Consider the following 20,112-nt stretch of genomic DNA (forward strand, 5'->3'; position numbering starts at 1 on the left):
AGATCTTCGTCTCTCGAATATCCTGGGACCAACAGGCCCTGAAGAAAAGCTCTGTGTGGCTCGAAAGCGGGTCTCTCTGCCCAACAGAAGCTGTCCAATAAAAGACATTACCTTGTGAAAAAATATCACGTTGGTTGAAATTTTTCAAAAGATTTTTAAAAAGCTTAATTTCAGTAGAGGAAACCCCTCCCCCCCAATTGTTTATTATTTTCCCTTGCTGGAAAAAATGAGGGAGTGGAAGTTTTCCCCCTACTTTCTCCCCTTCATTTCTAACTGGAAACGTAAAAATTGAGACGAGAGGTTTATTTCCCACCAGCCTAGCAACTTATGGTCTCATAAACCATCCCAGACTGTAGCATGCCTGGGGCAGATGCCATATATCAGATATCAAGTATCAGGGGGTAGCCGTGTTAGTCTGTATCTACAAAAACAACAAGGAGTCTGGTGGCACCTTAAAGACTAACAGATTTATTTGGGCATAAGCTTTCGTGAGTAAAAACCTCACTCCGAAGAAGTGAGGTTTTTACTCACGAAAGCTTATGCCCAAATAAATCTGTTAGTCTTTAAGGTGCCACCAGACTCCTTGATATATCAGATATGTGAACTGTGTGGCAGGGCTCCACTCAGCTGTCACTGATTTAATTATCAAGGGGTAGCCGTGTTAATCTGACTGTTAGTCTTAAAGGTGCCACAGGACCCTCTGTTGATTTAATTATGTGGCTTCACACAAGTCATTTAATAGCACTCTGCCTCAGTTTCCCCATCTGTGAAATGGGGATAATAATTTCTACCTTTCTCCTAGGGAATGGTATAAGACTCACTGATTCCAAACGTGCTGAGATCCTGAGTCCCAAGATGCTATAGGAGTGCAACTTGTCTATTAAACTGTTTCCATTAAACTGTTTCCAGCTTTACTGCTGCATCTTTCCTTCCCAACTGCCTTCTTAGCCTGGAGTTGCATCTGCTTTATTGAAACTGCATTTCCAGTCCCAATAAACCTTGCATAAAACAGGCTAATGTTGGGGAAATATATTCACCTCTGGCTGTCCACACACTCCTCCCCCCAACAAAATGATATTTTGGGGGAAGGGAGAAAATTTCACTGAACATTTCAAACCCAATGAAAAATGTTCACTTCTTCGTACATTTTCCCTACCTTTTTCTGACGAGCTCTGGAAGCTGCCGGGTGTCTCTCATGCATAAGAAGGGTGCCAGGAGCAATAGTTCAGTATCACCAGGACTTGATTTACGGAACTGGCAGAAGTTTTTTCTCATTTCAACACAAACTTTCATCCAAATTTTGATGACAGTCACCCCCAAATTACTTTCATAATCCCCCCTTTGTTTCCCCACCCAGCTTTCTATATTCCCGCTTCTCTGAGCCACAAAGAGCCAGAGTAACCCCCTGACCCACGTGTGTTGTGTCCCCCATCTCATGCCTGAGCCACGGTGGATGTGAGTCTGTCACAGCCCCAGCTACACAGAGTGGTCGTACCAGCTCCTACGGCACAAGTGATGCCCCAGTCCTCTGGCAAACTGATTCGCCCCGCACACGTTAAGGTGTCAGAGTGGATGTAGTGAGTGCGTGCTGAAAATCCTAGTGCCAAGGGAACCGGTTGCCTCTCTTTCAGAACGGGGCGCTCTGCTTGCACGCGGCAGCCAAGCGGGGCCATGCTGCCGTGGTGAAGGCCCTGCTGCAGAGGGGGGCAGAGGTGGATGCTCGAACCAAAGAAAACTACACGGCCCTGCACCTTGCTGCCCAGCACTGCAAGCCGCTGGTGATACAGACTCTTCTGGGCTTTGGGGCCCGAGTCCAGCTCAAGGGAGGCAAGGTAGGGCCGAAACTTGGGATGTGATTCCTCCTTGCAGGCTGTGTAACCTTAGTTCCTGCCTTCACAATCCGTGCTGCTTTTTACTTCCTCCGCCGTAACAATACCGTGGTATTCCCAGTCCCCCCTGGCACCCAAGTGGGTTGTGTTTTCAATGCCGTATTTCAGAGGGGTACAGACTACTTTGGGGGCTTGGCTAGGATTTCATTCACTGACACAGTGCTCTGCTGCGTCCAATTTGCGCCGATCGGTTTTAGAAAACCAGAAGGCTACTCCAGGCTCCCTCTGAACCCGGTTGTAGTGTTGTTGCAAACGTACACCAGGTGGCGCGACAGCACCACCTGCCAGCAGCGTTTTCTGCACCAGGAAAGAAGGGCTAGGAAATGTGCCTGGGCTCTGCAGGGACTGGCTAACACGTTCCCTCCCCAGCTGGGGTGTGAGAGCCCTGAACACACAAAGGGAAACTCATTTGAAATGGGACACCCTGGGATGGATTGTTGCTGGCTGGGGGTGGGGGGAAGTTATCAGTGTGTATCCCAATAAAGCTAATGGGACCGGTACAGACAGCTCCTCTGGGCTGGAGATATTCCTCTTTATTTGTATGATGCTGGAACAAATACATGCTGTACAGATCAGTTAAGCACCACTTTCGTGGGACACAAGAGCCGCGAGCCATAGTGCTTATGAGGGATAGAGGTTGTTAGGGATTTATAACAAGCAGTGACAGCAAAGCCCCTAAGAGCGAGATCTAGAGGCGGTGGAATATTCTCCCAAGGGAAGTGGCAGAGGCTTTGTAGCCAAGAATAAAAGATAGTACCGGTAAGTATATTTGCGATACAGAGGTGAAATATACGTATTCATTAGTATTGTGACACACGACCTAGAGCCCTGTAAAATATTCAGCTGAGCCACACAAGGCTTAGGCCTGAAACAGGTTGGCACCACTATCCTGAAAGATAACCTGGTGCCGATACAGTGCAAGATCACAATAAAAGATGTTAAGTGCCAAGGTTCGGGAGAGCAAGAGACTGGAAAATATGCCACAATGTACCAGTTAATACTGCAAGATATCCAAAACTAACATTTTGGGGAATTTTCTAATAACCTCTAGTTACTATGGTAACTCATTGATGTAGATGTTAATGACAATAAGGGGGTAGCCACTGAGAAATGGGACACCCGTAAATTAGTGGGGTGTGGAAGTATGGATAACTCAGGATAAAAGGTGTTGTCAGGCCTGTGTGCTGGCTGGGGGCGGGGGAGACACGTGAGGAGATGGCAGGACACAGAGCTGGCGCTAAGCACAAACAGACTGAGCAATTGCTTAGGGCCCCAAGCAGCTCAATGGGGTCCCCTATTAATTATGTGTTGGGGGGGGGCAAAATATTCCTGCTTAGGACCCCAAAGGGGTAGCACTGGCACTGCCAGGATGACAGCCACAAATTATGATGACGACAATGGGAAAGATAATGACTGACGCGCCAGGAGATATGTGTGATCAGTCATAAAGCTAAAAACTCTGTCTATCTGCTGCTGGATTTCAGTGTTTTGTGGCATTGTTTATCAGCATAACAAAATTGTTAATAACGCCCGTGTAATTACTTGGGAAGTTTCTGGGTGTCACTGGCCTCCGTGTGCTCCTGGGGTCTCTCATTCTGACGATACTGTGAATAATCGACATGGGAGACATTTAAAAGTAGCCTCTGCAAAGCACTGAAGAATGTGGAATCCGACAAGTTTGAGATGGAAGGATCTCTTGGGTCATGGGGGTTTAAACTGCAGCAAGGGAGGTCTAGGTTGGACATTAGGAAAAAGTTCCTAACTGTCAGGGTGGTTAAACACTGGAACAAATTGCCTAGGGAGGTTGTGGAATCTCCGTCTCTGGAGATATTTAAGAGTAGGTTAGATAAATGTCTATTAGGGATGGTCTAGGCAGTATTTGGTCCTGCCATGCGGGCAGGGGACTGGACTCGATGACCTCTCGAGGTCCCTTCCAGTCCTATAATCTATGAATCTATGAATCATCTAGTCCACACGTGCCGTAGGCAGCAATCCCGCCATGGCCCAGACAGAGCTTTGCCATCTCTGACAGAGCTGGGACTGTTTTTTCGGTTCAGTGGCCAAACCAAACCAAAAAATCAAAAACAATTCCATTTAGTTTTGTTTTCCAGGTTTTTACCTTTTAAAAAAATGTCTCTGCATTCAATTGAAGTAAGATTCAAAAGGGAAAGTTGTTTTGAATTGAAAAGTCAGAACATTTCATTTCCAAAACTTCCCAACAAAACATTTAAACTTTTTCAGAAAATTTTTGTTGTTGTTTTTTGCGACCAAAACAATTAGGCAAATTCAACACAAATGTGGAAAATGTTTCAGTCGATCTGAATCTACATTTTTTCACTTAAAAAAAAAAAAAGTTTTCCTTGAAAAATTTTGCCCAGCTCTAATCTTTGTTTTGTTGCGATTCTCTTTGGTTTAATCCATGCAGCTCTCAGAAACCAGGCTATAAAAAGCAGGCTGAAACTAGCAAGGTAGCCATGGGGATCTTGTAGGTAGGGAGATGACGCTAACCTTCATCAGTCTGATCCTCACAATGACAGAAATCCCTAGTGGTTTGAAAGCCTGTCAGATAAAATAGAATTACAATTTATTTACTAATTATGAGGTTTTATCTTGGAAAGAAAGTGCTAACTGGGTTGGGTTCCAGGTGGTGTAAGAGCTTTATACATTCACCTTTGACTTCTGGATACATGAAATCATATAAATATAAACCAAAGCCACCAGATCTGGGGTTTTAGAAGGGAAAAGAGCTCCTCCTTCCTTGATGATGACTCCCCCAAGCCTTGAGGGGAGGGTAAGGAAGGGTTGACTGATTATTGTAGACCAGTTCGGATTTCAACGTGGCACTCCCATGCCTTGCAATTGACTGTGGTCTCTGCACCAAAACATCTCCCGAACTGATGCAGTGTCATGATGTGAGATGTCCTGCCATGGTGTGGTGATGATGCTCTAATTCTTCAGTGACATCATCACAACAAGGGCCAGATAAAAAACGAGCGGGGGAAGGGGGAATGTGAACATTTTCTCAAAACAAAATCAAAATTCAGAACATTTCTGCCCATGGCTCAATGACCTTGTGCCGTGGGATGAGGTTTGAAGGTGGCAACCCTAGAGCAGGGGCAGGACTGGCTGTCAAGTAGAAGGGGTTCATCCCACTCGATCTGGACACTGGAGCTAGGAGAGGCTAAGAAGACTCCAGGTGTCCCGGGGAGACTGAGATTGACATCGTGGGCTCTGAGGAGTGTATGAAATATACCAGACCTGATTCCACCTGGCTTTGCACCTGGTGTGCTGGGTGGGTGTGAAACCTACCCGATCAGAAGGGCAGCGTGTTGCCCCCATGCTGTGCCCCCTTGCACAGGGGTAAGCGATGACGCAGGGTGCCAGACAGCAAGGAGGCTCAGGTTGAGTGGATGTGATAAGAAAAGCCAACACCATTCCACAGGGCTCTGAGTCCTCGTCTGTGTCTCCCTCAGGCCCAGGAGACACCTCTGCACATCGCAGCCCGCATCCGCGAGGGAGAGAAGGTGGCGGAGATGTTGCTGAAGAGTGGCGCTGACGTCAACGTGGAACAAGAGGTAAAGCATGCGGCCACATTCCTGAGGGCAAAGAGGGAGGGGCTGGATCTTGCTGGCACCTCACTCATTTCAATGCTGCGCTTTGGCTGCAGAACGGCGAGACGGCCATGCACGTCGCAGCTCGCCACGGCAACCTGAGGATGATCAAGGCCCTGATCGAGGAAGGAGGGGAGCTCACCTTGCAGTCCAAGGTAGGTGGCTCCCAAGGCAGCCAAGACATACTCAGTCTCTGCCTCATGTCCCAGGAACCTTCTGTGGGAAAGACCAGGATCACAAGACTTGCCAGAGCAGATCAGACTGTTGGCCCACCAAGTCCCAGATGTTGCCCCATCAGGAGTAGCCATACCTGCATGTGTTCTGAGCACTTGCTCCAGTGCACCCCCCACAGCTGGGACCAACCAGCCCACGGTGGGCCGGAGATGATAGTTTTTGCAACCTGTCTTCTTTCATTGGGATTTATGTCAGAACTAAAATATGTCTGAACATTAACATGCACAAAGGGTTAGACCAATCTGTCAAACAAACCCGGATTGCTCATTCTTTAGCAGTTATGAGGCCAAGGAAAATAACCAGGTGATGGAGTGAGCTGTGAATACATTGGCCTGTCTCTTCTGGCTAGCTGGGCTCACACAGGAATTAGGTTTTAAGTGTTTCAATGAGCTCGCTGGTCTCCCACTCAGCTCTGTCGCTCCGCTCCGTGCAGCTGGGTCGGACTTGGTTCGATGAGCGGTGTCTGATCCGGGGAGACCCCAGGACTGGATGATGGAAATACAAAGCTAGGTGGGCAGGAAGCCTGGTCCTGCTTGCCCTGCTAGGCTCAGCTTTCACCAGTGTCCTCCGAGCCCCATTCGCACGAGCATTAAAATTCACCCCCAAAACCAAATGCACCCAACTGCCTTCTGGTTCGTGGAGAAAGCTGACCTAAAAAGGCTCGTAGCCCTTGGGTTTGTGCCCTTTTGGCTTCTCTCTGGTTAGAAAGGCAGCCTGAAAGGGTCGGGCGTTTGCTTTTTAGTGTCTGTTTTTAACCTTCGAAATATCACGAGTGTCAGTGCTGCTGCTCCTTGATTTTGCTGGAAAATCCCTTCAGCGGTTCAGAGCATGTTCACGGTGAAGCAGCTAAACAGGTGGCGGGAGGTGGATATTTAACGAAGACTGCCTTTCTCCAGACGGTTAATTAGCTATTGACTAGAAAGAGCTGCTGTCAAAAACAAGCCAGAAAAGACCTTGAAACAGTTTCTTCCCCTCTCGATTGCTCAACTTTACTCTCTTGACTCTTGTGACGTGATCATTTCTGTAGCTGTCCAGTCACCATAGAGTCTTGAGGGGCAGACAAAACCTGTGGAAAAAATAAATAAGAGAGCTTGGGGGACTATTCAGGATTCCTTTGTCCCTCACAAAGTTTTGTGTGGTTTTTTTTAAGGGGGGCATTAGCCCAGTATTTTGTGTTTGTTTGTTTTACAGGTTGCTTTTACTGCCTCACAGCTAGAAAGGCAGATGTGGCAGAGATCAATCCTGCTTAGCGCTTGGGTGTGGAGCCAATAGGAAATCCCTTGTATAGACTCAGTAACCATGTTCATACTAACGATTGCTCAGCCTGGTGGGGGAGAGTCATAGACAATGATCCTGAAACTCAAAGGACCTTAAATTTCAGGCAGAGTCCTTAGCACGTCTGTACCATGTAGGACACCATCCACAGAACAACCTCTGTGGTACACACTCGAGCCATATGAGACTCTGCACTGTCAGTGGATGGCTGAAGGGAACTGAGAGCTTAAAGGAATGGGGTGGTTTACCCCTTTAGCCTTATTCGGGCTATAGACCTTGAAGTGCGGAGGCTGAATAGGAAGGAGTTTAGAGTCAGGCTTGAGCAGGGCCGGCTCCAGGCACCAGGCAACCAAGCACGTGCTTGGGGCGGCACCTGGTAAGGGGCGGCCAATCTTGGGGTGGCGGGGGGCAGCGCGGCACGGCACTCGGCGGGGGGCGGGGGTCCGGCGGCGCAGTGCTCGGTGGAGGGTGTTCGGCGGCGCGGCACTCCGCAGGGAGGGGTTCGACAGCGCGGCGCTTGGCGGGGGGTGTTCGGCGGTGCGGTGCTCAGCGGGGGGTGTTTGGCGGTGCTCGCGCAGGGGGGCTTCAGCAGTGCAGCGCTCCGCGGGGGGTGGAGGTGTTTGGCGGCGCTCGGCGGGGGCTGTTCGGCGGCGCGGCGCTCGGTGGGGGGGGGTGTTACGACGAGGCAGCGCCTTTTTTTGCTGCTTGAGGCGGCAAAAAAGTTAGAGCCGGCCCTGGGCTTGAGGGATGGTTCTCAGCATGTAGCTGGGTCAGCTGTCTCCTCGCCTGGCACGTTCATTCATTTCTGGGTGGAGAGAGGGAATTGTTTTATATCGTGGTGGGAGATGGCGTGTGCAGTACCAGAGACAGCCCTGGAAGCGAGGCAGCCACCCATCTTAATGCCCCTTTCCTGCCGGCAGGCCGGAGAGTGCCCCCTACACATCGCAGTGCAGCACTGCCACCTGCCCGTGGTGGAAGAGATCCTCAACTACCTGGCCACGGAGAAGAGCCACGCAGAGGCCGCCGCCTGCGTCAACCAGGAAAACAAGGTGACCAGGAGTAGAGGGAGGGGCCTGTACGTGAGACAGACCCAATGCCTGAATGTCTGGAGATGTGAAACAGAGCATGCTATGTACGTGGGCTGGGGGCGGGGTGACATGGTATGGGGGAATGAACTCCTCCTAGCTAAGACACAGAAACACCTCTCAAACTTGTCACCCTCTCATGGGGAGAACCAGAGGTGCTCGCATTCAATCAGTGACCCTCTCCTATGGCGAGGCAGAGGGCTACATGGCAGAGTCCATGTTCGTCTGATGGGCACCGGGTGAGAATGGCAACAAGCACCCCGTGCCCACCCACAGCGTGATGGATAAGGCCACAGGACTAGGCTGATAAACTGGGCATCAACTCAATTAGCAAGTGGCATTGTAAGGTGGCTTTATTTGTAGGACCCTCCACGTCCTCTGAAGGCTCCCTTCCCACCGCTACCCTCCATTGGGATGTCCAGTCCCTTCCAAGGCTGGAAGGTGTGGAGCAGAAAGCTGCTTTTCAGTGGTGGTCCTAGAAACCACTTCTAGGGTCTGGGTCCACCCAAACTGCCACACTCTGCCCAGAAATCCTCCCACCCTTTCTCGTCCCCTCTCGTCTCCTCTCCTCCCCAAACTGTGCTCTGGTCCTGATCCAAATGGAAAGACTCTCATTGACATCCGTGGGCTTTGGATCAGACCCTACAACAGCGGATCAACCCCCACATTCCTAATGAGCTCATTGGAAGGCTTGAGGCAGAAGGGCCAACTCCTGCTGGCTGGAGCCCCTCTGTGGCGAGATCAGTGACCTAGCAAGGAAAAAGGCCGGTTTTGGCTAGCACTCATGAACATGGGAGAGCCTTGAACTCAGGGTAGGATAAACTGACAGTAGCCTCCATGCAGGGGAGCTGTCGATGAATAGGGATGAATTGGAGGAAGCTGGCCAGCTTTCCTTGTTCGCAGGGCATGGTTTCCTGTGCTTGCCCAAGCTCTGTGCCCGAGTGGTTACAGAACAGCGCTGCGTGATAGCGCAGTCAGAGGCGCTGGGTGAACGTGCTGCTTTGCTTGTGTTTTGGCTCGTACCCTTTCGCAGGCAGGGGAGACACCCCTCCACCTGGCTGCTGCAGTGAAGAAGGACATGGTCCACTTTGAGCAGGAGGAGACCAAGATCATCGCCATGCTCATGGAGTATGATGCCGACATCTCCCATACCACGCGACTAGTACGTACGCGCCTGGGGCTCCTAGGGGAGAAAGGCTCAATGGATGTATGCCATCACTGTTGTTGTTATAGGCGTTTGGGCCATCTGCCGAGCTCCTTCCAACAGACTGATCGGAACTTCAAAGTTAGCAAAGTCGGGGGCATGGGTTTTCCCAGACCTATGAAGCTGGAGTTTATTCTGTCTTGTTTGTCCTGAAGGTTCCTTGCAGAAGGGTCATTTACTCAGTGGGCTGCATGGGGAGTTATTGGCAAAAGCGCCACTGTCCTTGTTAAAGCAGCTTATGTGCTTAGCTCTCTTGAAAACAAGCCCCCACGCAATCGCTTGGATACGGCTTGGCTTAGCTGTCAGACTTTAGAAAATAGTTACAAACAAAACTGTATATTTATGACACACATTTATATTTCTGTGCGTCCAGATGGATCCCAAAGCACTTCCCCCATTATAGATGCACCGCCCCACAGAAGCGCAGCCCCCTCTGAGGTGGAGCACCTCAACTGGAGAAACAACCGGTGCAAAGCATGCTGCACCATAATGGAGAGGAAAGAGTTTTGGTTAAGGACCCCAGAGCAAACCCTTCCCTTCATGGTCTATGCATAACAGGCAGGACATTTGTTTTTAAGGTGTCCCCAAAAGTTCTCCTTACTCTTGAGCGGGTGGGTGGCAAAGTTGTTCAGGCTAACGGGGTGCATGGAGAGAGGTTTCTCAGAGTCCCTTTGGTTGTTTCTGTGTTGCAGTCCCTTGAGACCCCTCTGCATTACTGTGCCCGTGTGGGCAATGCGGATGTCCTGCTGGAGATGCTTAAGCACATTAACACCAGCCGAATGCAGCAGACCATTAACAAGCAAGCCAAGGTATTTCCGTTCTGGGCTGGGACCTCATCCCCTGCATCTCTGAGGGGAGCATTTCCCCAGCAGGAGCAATGACCAGAATAAAGCTTAGCTTGGGAGAGTTCAGTTGCAATGTAAGCTAGGTGAGGGAGTTCTGCTCTGCACTGAGCAACCGGTGCAAAAATCTAGACCTTGTACCCTTTCTCACCTTTAACTTTGAATGACCGGGGAAATGGTAAATAGCCAGCATGCCCTGATGATGCAAAATCCTTCCCAGCTAGGCGAGTGGCAGGCTATATTCACTAGTCAGCAGAGAGAACCATACCCACTAACCGTAGATAACCGCATGGTGCCTTGACTCTACAGTTCCATGGGATGGTTCTTGGGGTATCCAGAGCTTTGAGTCCCCTGCTTACCCCCCGCCTGCAGCATGCGAGAGTCTGGCTTGTATGCTCCCTAACAACACCGGCCTGTCAGCCACCCAAGCACTCTCCTCCAGGCTATGCCTCCTCTGTTTTTGCCTGGCAGGTTAACGAGGTGAACCCCAGTCCCTGAGTCCCCTTGGAGCATTCCCCTGTGACACTCAGCTCCTGACACTGGCTGCTCAGAAATCCCAGATCCTCTGCACCCAAAGGAGCCATATGCCCCAGTTCACCAGTTTTACCTTTAACCACTGAAATAAAGAAGTCTCTGATGGTGTATTGACTTGGAAATGTCGGGGGACGGGTTGGCCCAGGGGGATGGTGATGGGCTGTGGACTCATTTGCCCCTAGGCTGGGTGGGTAGTGGTGAAGAGTCATTGCCATCTGCTGGCTCTTTGGCCGACATGGAGTGAGCGGGTGGCCTGAGTCCCTTTCTGAGGAGATGGGTGGCCATGTCACAGAGCAACCGGCACAGCTGGTGTTAACTGACAACCATCCCAGAAGAGAGGGCGGAGACTTACTGGATGGTGAGATTGAGGTACCATATGACTGCCAGAGGCGGGTCCCTCCAGAACGCATCGGCAAGGAAGGTGTGTGAGGAAACTGGTGCTGCCATTGTCTGTGCTGTACCCGTTGTGTGGCTACATGGAGCTTCTGTCACTCGGGCTGCTAGTCCGGCACCTTTCACCACCACTGAATTAACAGCATTTCTGAACCTCAGAGAGTGCTGACTCTCCAGGGCTGTGACAATAGCAGGGAAGGGACAAAGAGCTAAGCAGGCCCCGTCTCTCCCTCCCTTCTCTAGAATGACTGGTCCCCGTTGCTGGTGGCGGCAGAGCGAGGACACACAGCGATAGTGAAGATCCTGCTCCAGCACCACGCTCGTGTCGATGTCTTCGATGAGGTAGGGGACTGGCGCCTCCTTGGTATCACCACAACCCTAGTTTTCAGAAGGGGCGTGGCTCTCTGTGTGCGTGCAGGGGCTGTGGGAGAAGGAGGTATGGCTGAGGTGAGCTTAAATAAGGTATTTTACACACAGTATAATACAGTTTAGCATTCCATTACATCTCCCCCTTTAAGTTCTACATTCCTACTGTGACGTTGCAGTCTATATGATTTTATAAAAATTTGATAATGAGTGAATATAATGTAACTGGAATATGCTTCATGCAAAAGGTCTCTTGTAAGGTATCATTACAAAGCTTATTGTCTACTGAGTGTGATCATCCTATTTGTATAAAGGTATCACTCTTGTATCTGAAACTAGAAATATGAAATATAACTCTGAGGGCCTATTGTAATTATGCAAAGTGTGGGCCATTAATGGTGGTTTGGAATCTTAATGGCTCCCTTCAACCAGGACAATTGACTGGATGGCTCTATTTGCAGGCAAGCCTTCCTGTGAGTCAGGCTGGGAGGAATGAAAGCTTGGGGTCTTACAGTGACATGTGATCATGTCACATGAACTGGAATCCATCTTTAACCTGGTGCTTTTCCAGTGACGGGGGGCGGGGAGGCAGTGGAAACCCAGAGGGAGTTGGGCATCTGAGTGTTAAAGACAGGAACACTTCTGTTAGCTGCTTTCAGGTCCCAGTACAGATCCTGGGTCCCAGTACAGATCCTTGGGGGACAAAGCTATTTATCGCTCTCCTTTTGTTTCCTGTCTTTTAACCAGTTACTGATCCATGAGAGGACCTTCCCTGTTATCCCACGACTGTTTCCTTTTAGCCTTTTTATCTGATTTGGCTACTCTCTTCATGTCTTGCCACTTTGGAGACAGATTTTTTTCCAAAGTTGGAGCAGTAGTTCTGAGTTGTCTTCCCATCAAGAGCTGTGCTGGACTATATCCAGTAGTTGCTATTGATGTTGATCTGTAAGTCAGAAGAGCAAGGAATGGATCTTCCTGCTGTAGGATTTTCTTGGCTGTCTGTACTGCTCTCTCAGTCTCTTCTTCGCTTGTGAGTAATGTGGACAGCTAGTAATAGGATCAAAATCATATTTCATTGGGAACGATTTATGTTCCGCTGCAGTGAATTGTGGTCCGTTGTCTGTCACTAGTTGTTCTGGAATACCGAAATGAGCAGAAGTGAACCTCATTTTCTCAATAACTCCGCAACATGTTATGTCTTCCAACTACATTATTTCTACATACCCGGGAAAACTGTCCACAACTATTAGGTAATGATGTCTTCTGAATTCACATACATCTGCAGCTAGTCTCTTCCAAGGTCTCCCTGGTAGGGGTGTTGTTATTAAAGGTCCCATGTGTTGTGTTTGATCTGTTAGTTATGCAGTGTTCACATGCAGAGACTTTATTCTTTGTCCTTGCTGATGTCCAGCCAGTCCTTTTACCGAGCGTAAAGTGACTAGAGGAGCATGAGGTCAAACACACATAGCTCGTTGGCTTGTTCATAACCCCCACTGCCTTAGAACTCCCTTCTCCCAAGAAGTCTTTTCAGAGTAGCCCACCCAGGGGAGCAATCTAAATCCCATACCAGTCATGAAATAAACTTTATTCAAATGCAATGATCAAGAAACATGTGAAGCAAATACCGTAGATGATTTGCTCTGCCTGGAAAAACTATGCGGCCATCTTTCCGGCCACTGTCTCCTCTACCCCTTGCCAGCTAGCTGTGCTTTCAGACTAATTAGTTTGTAAGCTCCTTGGGGCAGGGACATGATCTATAACACACGGGATACCTATGATGCTATATACATGTATAAGGATTGTTACTCTGCAGGCAAATCTCTGTTTGGCTTCGTACTGTTCTGGCCAGAGAGGGTATTAAAACTCTTTCTTGGTGCAGTAAAGCTACTACAATAATTTCATATGCTGCAGACACCCCACAGTGACCACACAAACTCTGACACCTGGGTAGTGGGGACTAGAACCCATATCCTGCAGCTCCAGAAGCACAGGCCTCTAGCATTTGATCTAAAAGAAAGCTCCTTCAGCTGCTAGTAGTAGTAAGTTCTATGTGCTCTGTGGAGTCCAGCCATTGGAGGGCAGTATCTATCTAAGGGCTTGTCTACATTACCCTCTGGATCGACGGGCAGCGATCGATCCAGCGGGGGTCAATTTATCGCATCTAGTGCAGACGTGATAAATCAACCGCCGAGCACTCTCCCGTCGACTCCGGTACTCCACCAGGGCAAGAGGCACAGGAGAGCGTCAGCCAACAACTTACCGCAGTGAAGACACCACAGTAAGTCGATCTAAGTATGTCGACTTCAGCTACGTTATTCACGAAACTGAAGTTGCGTAACTTAGATCGATTCCCACCCCCGCCCCCCCCAGTGTAGACCAGGCCTTAGATACTTACTTGGTTCCCATTGCTCCCGTATCTGAGCATATCACAACCCCCTCTGAAGTAGGGCACTGCTATTATCCCCATTTTACAGGTGGGGAACTGAGCTGCAAAGGGTTTGTCTACACTGCAAAACAAACCCATGGGAGCAAGACTCTCAGTCTGGATCAACTGACTCAGTCTCAGGACTCTCACTCTTGGGCTAAAAGTAGCAATGGAGATGATCGGGCCCAGGCTTTGAGACCCACTCTCCTTGCTGGGTTTCAGCCTGAGCTCAAACCTCTGCACTGCTATTTTTAGCTCTACAGCATGAGCCCAAGTCAGCTGACCCAGGCTCTGAGACTCACTGCTGGGCAGACATATCCAGAGAGAGTAAGCAACTTGCCCAAGGTCACGCAGGAAGTTGTTGGTAGAGCAGGGTCTTGAACCAAGGTCTCCCGAGTACTATCTAGCACCCTAACCACTAGACTATTCTTATTATCAGTCCTGCCTTTACACAGACACACACAACACTTGCTTGACGGCTTTGACTATGGCCAAAAATAGTCACGCAGTGATGGTTTCATGGCAGAGTATTTATAGTGTCCGGAGCACACAGGAAGGCCCTGCGAATGGGAGGTGATTGAAATCCACGGTTCCGTGGCCCATCTCCGCAGCGGCTAGCTTTGTGGCTTTGTTTGCAGCACGGGAAAGCAGCTTTGCACCTGGCCGCAGAGAACGGCCATGACCAGATTGCAGACGTCCTGCTGTGGCACAAGGCCTTCGTCAATGCCAAGACCAAGCTGGGCCTGACACCTCTTCACCTCAGCGCTCAGAACGGCTACAACCATTTAGTCAAGCTCCTCGTGGAGACTCACCTGGCCAGCATTGATGCTATGACCCTGGTAAGGAGTGGCTTATAGGCATGACCAAACTGCACGTGGGTAGGAGTTTGGCTACTAAGGTGGCTTTCTGAGTGGAGACGATTGCCGAGTGAAATGTTACACAGTGAGCAGCCTTCAGAGTCAAAGGGATCAGACCAGTACGCAGACAGGGTTTAGGCTGTATCAGATTAGGTTGTATTAGGTTGTAGCTACTTATGCTCACCATTACTGACTCTGCTCCTTTATTTGGTTTATTCCCTGTTGTGTCATGCCACGTGCATAGACTGTTAAGCTCTTTGGGGCATGGAGCATCTCTGTGATATGTGCGTACAGCGCCTAGCACCATGGGACATCAATCTCTGATGGAGGCCTCTAGGTGTCCCCATACTATACTATTAATAAATAACAATAGTGGCAAAGAAAGCCGTAAGGGACCAGCTTTCTAGGCCCAAACGCTGTGACTGGCTGAAACCAAACAAAAAACTGCCAGATGTCAGGGCAATTTTAAAGAAAAAGACACATTTTTAAGCAGTAGAAACCCAAAGGGCTGCTAATGCTGATTCAGAAACAGACGTTTTCAGTCTGACCCAAACAGGTTTTGGGTGCAAGTGCACGGATGGACATGAAACCCTTCTGTAAGACTTACGTAGCAAGGACAAAACTAAACCCACTCGTGAGCCTCTGAGGGATTCCATTAAAAGCTATCCTCACAGGGCTTCAGTTAGATACTAAAGGCCCAAATTCTCTCCTTGGGCCCTTTGCCGACCCTACTTCAATCACAGCTTACATCTCGTTAGGAATATTTGTTCAAGTTTTCAGGTAGTAAATAAATGGCTCAGGTGCCCAGGCCCAGCGGTGAGGAGGCACAGAGTTACATAAAAATGGCAAAAAGGGCCTTGATCGTACCACCAACCAAGCCTGCTTCCTTCCCAAGGCCAATCACTGGGGTGCTTGGGATAAGTTTAGAACTTCAATAATGTGAACCTCTGTCGAGGCTCCTCGAGGACAGGGGCAATTACCAAAATAAGGGCTGCGGAGCTAACGGCTGTTAGGAACAAATGTATCCGCTATGTATGCATACCACCCTCACCCTTGGTAAAAGGGCCAGAGTGATGTAAAGGGGCCCTAAAAGTCCCTTATCTGGCTGGGGGAGCAGTCCCCTGGTGCAGGCACTGTGGAAGATGGTTGTAAGGCTGCCTTTCGAGGAGGATCCCCCCCACCTGCAAACCCTGCCGTAGGAGGTGTGCAAGAGGCAGGTCTGGGAGCCGGAAGGATGTGTTAAGGGTGGTCCCACAGTATACAGTGCTGAGGAGACTCTAGGCAGTGTGATGGCCCGTGGCAGCTGGGGAAATGACTTAGACTGGCTCCCATGGCTGTAATGCTGGGAGTCTCTCCATTCCTTGCAGCCAGGGCCGGCTCCAGCAAGCAGGCGCTTGTGGTGGCCAACGGAAAGGGGTGGCACGTCTGGTTCTTCGGCGGCGAGTCCCTCAGTCCCTCTCAGAGGGAAGGACCTGCCACCAAATTGCCGCTGAAGAATGAAGCGGTGGCAATAGAGCTGCCGCCGAAGGGCCACCGATCGCATTCTCCCCCCACCCCCCGCCGCTTGGGGCGGCAAAAACGCTGGAGCCGGCCCTGCTTGCAGCAGCCCAGGATATGGAGGGCACGAAGGTGGCTTAAAGTCACAGACGACCTTCCTCCCCCTGGGCTGTGAGTTCTGAGCTGCGCCTCTGAGAAGCTCAACACAGAATCGTATCCACAGTACGAGAAAGTACGTGGGGACTCTCCGGAACACTTCAGTTTAAGCGTCCCAAGTGGATGAGATGTCATCAGGGTGGAGAAGTTGTTTGGGCTTTGTCTGGACCAGGCCAGTGGGTGCTAACATGTTGGGAACAAGACAAGGCCCCCTGCCTTTAACACATGCTAAATTGGTTGGGTTAAAGCCACGGACAATCTGGGATTTTATCAGGGCTGGCCTTAGGGAAAATGGCACCCTGGGTGAACTTGTATTTTGGCATCCCAGCCCCCACTGCTTCCCCAGGCTCCCCCCACCCAGCCAGCCACCCAGCCCCTCTGATCCCGCTGCCTCCCTGGGCTCCCCCCCCGACCATGACCCCGGGCCCTGCTGCCTCTCCCCAAGCTCCCTTCTGCAGCCTCGCACCCCAGGCCTGCCCCCTTCCTTGCCTCTTGACCGTGGCGTCCCCTGACCACGGAGCTGTAGGTGGTCGCCCATGTCACCCACCCATAAGGCCAGCCCTGACTTGAATCTGACTGGGTTATCATGTGTTAAAGGCAGGGGGCCTTGAATACACCAGGTTCTTCAAAGGTGTTTATTAGCACGTGCTAACATCCCTCCGTTAAATCCTAGACCTCGTCTTCACTGGGGAAAGAGGTGTATTGTTTGCCAACATGAGGTAACGAACACGAGGTAAATCCTAGTGGAGACAAGGCAGTGTGTGGCTTTCACGTGTTAGCAGGTTGAGGTACAAACCCTAGGCTTCTCCAGAGCCTTCACCTCAGTCTGCTAATGGGTGGAAGCTACAAACTGCCTCACCTTCAGTAGGATCTTACTGTGTGTCAGCTAACACGTGGTAAGAAAACACCTCTTTCCCTAGTGAAGACACACCCATAGGCTTTAAAAGGCCAAAAGCAGTGTCTGCCCCAGAGCAGGCATCCACGTGCACTCGGATACCTATAGGACTGCCCTCTCTCCTGGTGTTGTGTTGTCTCCTTGGGGGAAGCCGGCACTTGCTGAAGTGTGTTTGGCTTTTCTTCCTGGGCAGACCAAGCAAACCCCTCTGCACCTCGCTGCGCTGACCGGCCAGCTGGACGTGTGCACCAGCCTGCTGAGCATGAGTGCGGACGTCAACGCCACCGACATCGTAAGTCTCTCTCTGCTCTCCCCCGCAGCGAGGCACTGCAGCCTGCACCGGGAATCGTGTTTCATGAGCTCTGTTGAAGCAAGCACATATCTCGGAGCAAAACATCCTGCAGTTCAGAAGGTCCCGCTGCTGCCGCTAAAGACACAATTGTTTCCTTTCTCCTTGAGTTCCTCAGGCTCTTTCAGTCTGGGTCTCATTGTTACCCACGAGCCTTCTCTCCCCATCCCTGTTTGATTGTTGTTTTCCTTTGCTGATGCCGTTAAGGGAGTGGGACCCCATGCCACGGTGGTTGGGTGCCTGATGCCCCTTCACCAGTTATCCATATTCCATCAGCAGAACACCAGCTCCTAGCCCCAGGGCCTAGAAATCTTTTAACTCCCCCAGACCATTACACCTTGCTCTCCTATTGCCTGTGCCTTCCAAGAATTTACAGGCGTTGAGCTGAGGTGGTGTCATCCCCATTTGGAGGCAATGAGATGAGGCACGTAGCAAGTTGTCTAAGGTTTGGGATTATAGCCCATGTCCCCTGAATCTCCGCTCTGTGCCATAGTCATTAGATTGTCCTTCCTCCCCAAAGGAAGCCTCACCACTGGGCACTGCATGCTGCCATCCAGCTGGCTCTCCATAGTGTATAAAGAGCAGGGCATCCCATGGGTTGTAACCTTCAGGAACCCTGCTCCCCTGCTCTGTTTCTAATCTATTGCTGAATTGAATTTGATCAGCGCTTGCAACTGGCCCCTGTCAGATGGCAGAAATACCCCATGAACCACTGTGCCACAAGAGCCACCTTCTGACTCCTCGGGGGGGGGGAGGGGGGACTTGGTCCTGCCACTGACTCGCTTTGTGACCTTGGGCAAGTCACTTGACTGCTCTGTGCCTCAGTTTCCCCATCTGTAAACTGGGGTCAGGGATCATTCAAAGGGCTCTTATGGGGCTTAATTCATTGGAGTATGTGAGTTCCTTCAATGGAAGATGAGCTAGAGGTGCGACGGCTTGTTATTGAACTGGGGGGATGCTTACACCTCCCCACGTCTGTGTCAGACGTCACTTTTCATCGCTCACTGCTCTGCTTTGTGTCCTACGCTGCTTTTTTCCCCGCATACGATATTTTATTGCAAACATTCTGTGCTGGCTTTTACGACCGGATACTTCACTGGCTGGCCTCTTTCCACTGCTGATTCCTGTCATTCTCACTATCAGTTCCTCTGCTAAAAATAACAATCAGGAGCATGCTGGAGGCGCCGTCTTACCTCTTGGGGAGCAGGAACAGTCAGGGGCCCCAATCGGTATAAGTTGCTGTTATTAATAGCGCCGTAGCTTAAGAGCATGTTCAATTGCTACTTTATCTTTTCAAAAGAGATTTTCTGTCGTTCACCAAGATCCTCTTGGCGTAGGGAAATTGGGGGATTATGTGGGAGCTGATTCCAGTTCTCTGATTCAATGGCCTGGTCTGTGCCTGCGCTGGCATGAGTTAGAGCAGACTAGGGGCTGCACTGGCTTACACCAATGACATAAAGGATCATCTCCTAGCTGAGGATGGGGGAGTGGCCTAGTGCTCTGCCCTGCCCTCACCTGACATGCCCACTTTGTCCTTCAGTATACGCTGTTTGCTGGGGGAGGCGGGTGATACTGCAGTGGAGCTGGTTCCGCCAGCTGAGACCTCCCTCTCCTGCTGGAGGAATTCTGGCCAGAATTTGGAGAATGTGACCAAAAGAGGCTGGCTGGAGAGCCCTGGAGACTCAACTCCTGCGTATTGACGCAGGACTGGTACAGCAGGGTTAGCCAGCATGCACACTGCCCCATACCGCTGTGCCTTGAGTGTAACCTGGAGGAACTTCCTCCCCTGGGGAGAGGTTACATTGCTCTCCGTGGCCCACTTAGTCCTTGAAGCCTCTGCAGAGCCCCTCAGCAAAAAGGTCAGTCAGCGCTAATCATATAGGAATGGTAACGGCTGATCCGCCGCTATTGCTGAGCTCCCGAAGGCCCCCACTGTGAAGCAGAAATAATCCGGTTCAGGTACATGGAATGTCCACCAAGGTCCTGTTTCCACTGCATTCAGGGAAACAAACAGCAGGCAGTTTCCTTGCTCTGAAATCCCCCGTCTGCCTTTCCAGCAAGCTCTGTGCCCAAGAAACTCTACTTCTGCTTCCTCTCAGGGCCCCACTCACAGCTGCTTCCCTTGGCTTTCTGCCTCCCATAAAAACAGCCTGCAGCTGTTACCCTCCCAGATCCGGGACCATTTTAAAACTGGAGTTTTATTAAATTTAGTATCCAAAAACAAACACGCACAGTTCGAAGAATCCCCAGTGCGGCTGAGTCCTTCTGGAGCACACCAAAAATTCTGCTGCTGTCATCTAGGCGGGCCCCTTTGACCTCCTCAGCTGACCTTTGGTCCTTAAAGGGACAGGGCGTAGATGCATCAAACCCTGACATGCCCTTATGAGTGCTTACACAACCAATATCCTAGCCCCAGCATTTGCAACCAGAGGAAACCCCTCAGTCCACTCAGCACAGCACCACTGTGCACCATAATATTGCCGTGCTGTGCCACGTCCCT

At 50.5% G+C, this 20,112-nt stretch overlaps 1 protein-coding gene across 1 annotated transcript in view; it reads left to right on the forward strand.

The window, feature by feature from the left end:
- LOC128833097 (serine/threonine-protein phosphatase 6 regulatory ankyrin repeat subunit B-like) overlaps positions 1-20,112 on the forward strand; it is an 88,103-nt gene that overhangs the window by 40,692 nt on the left and 27,299 nt on the right. The window contains exons 10-18 of the mRNA XM_054021012.1: positions 1,632-1,832; positions 5,363-5,464; positions 5,557-5,655; positions 7,930-8,058; positions 9,128-9,256; positions 9,991-10,107; positions 11,311-11,409; positions 14,497-14,697; positions 17,457-17,555. Coding sequence (XP_053876987.1) covers positions 1,632-1,832; positions 5,363-5,464; positions 5,557-5,655; positions 7,930-8,058; positions 9,128-9,256; positions 9,991-10,107; positions 11,311-11,409; positions 14,497-14,697; positions 17,457-17,555 — 1,176 coding nt within the window. The remainder of the gene's footprint in view (positions 1-1,631; positions 1,833-5,362; positions 5,465-5,556; positions 5,656-7,929; positions 8,059-9,127; positions 9,257-9,990; positions 10,108-11,310; positions 11,410-14,496; positions 14,698-17,456; positions 17,556-20,112) is intronic.

Source organism: Malaclemys terrapin, chromosome 2, assembly GCF_027887155.1.
Source record: "Malaclemys terrapin pileata isolate rMalTer1 chromosome 2, rMalTer1.hap1, whole genome shotgun sequence".
Lineage (NCBI taxonomy): Eukaryota > Metazoa > Chordata > Testudines > Emydidae > Malaclemys > Malaclemys terrapin.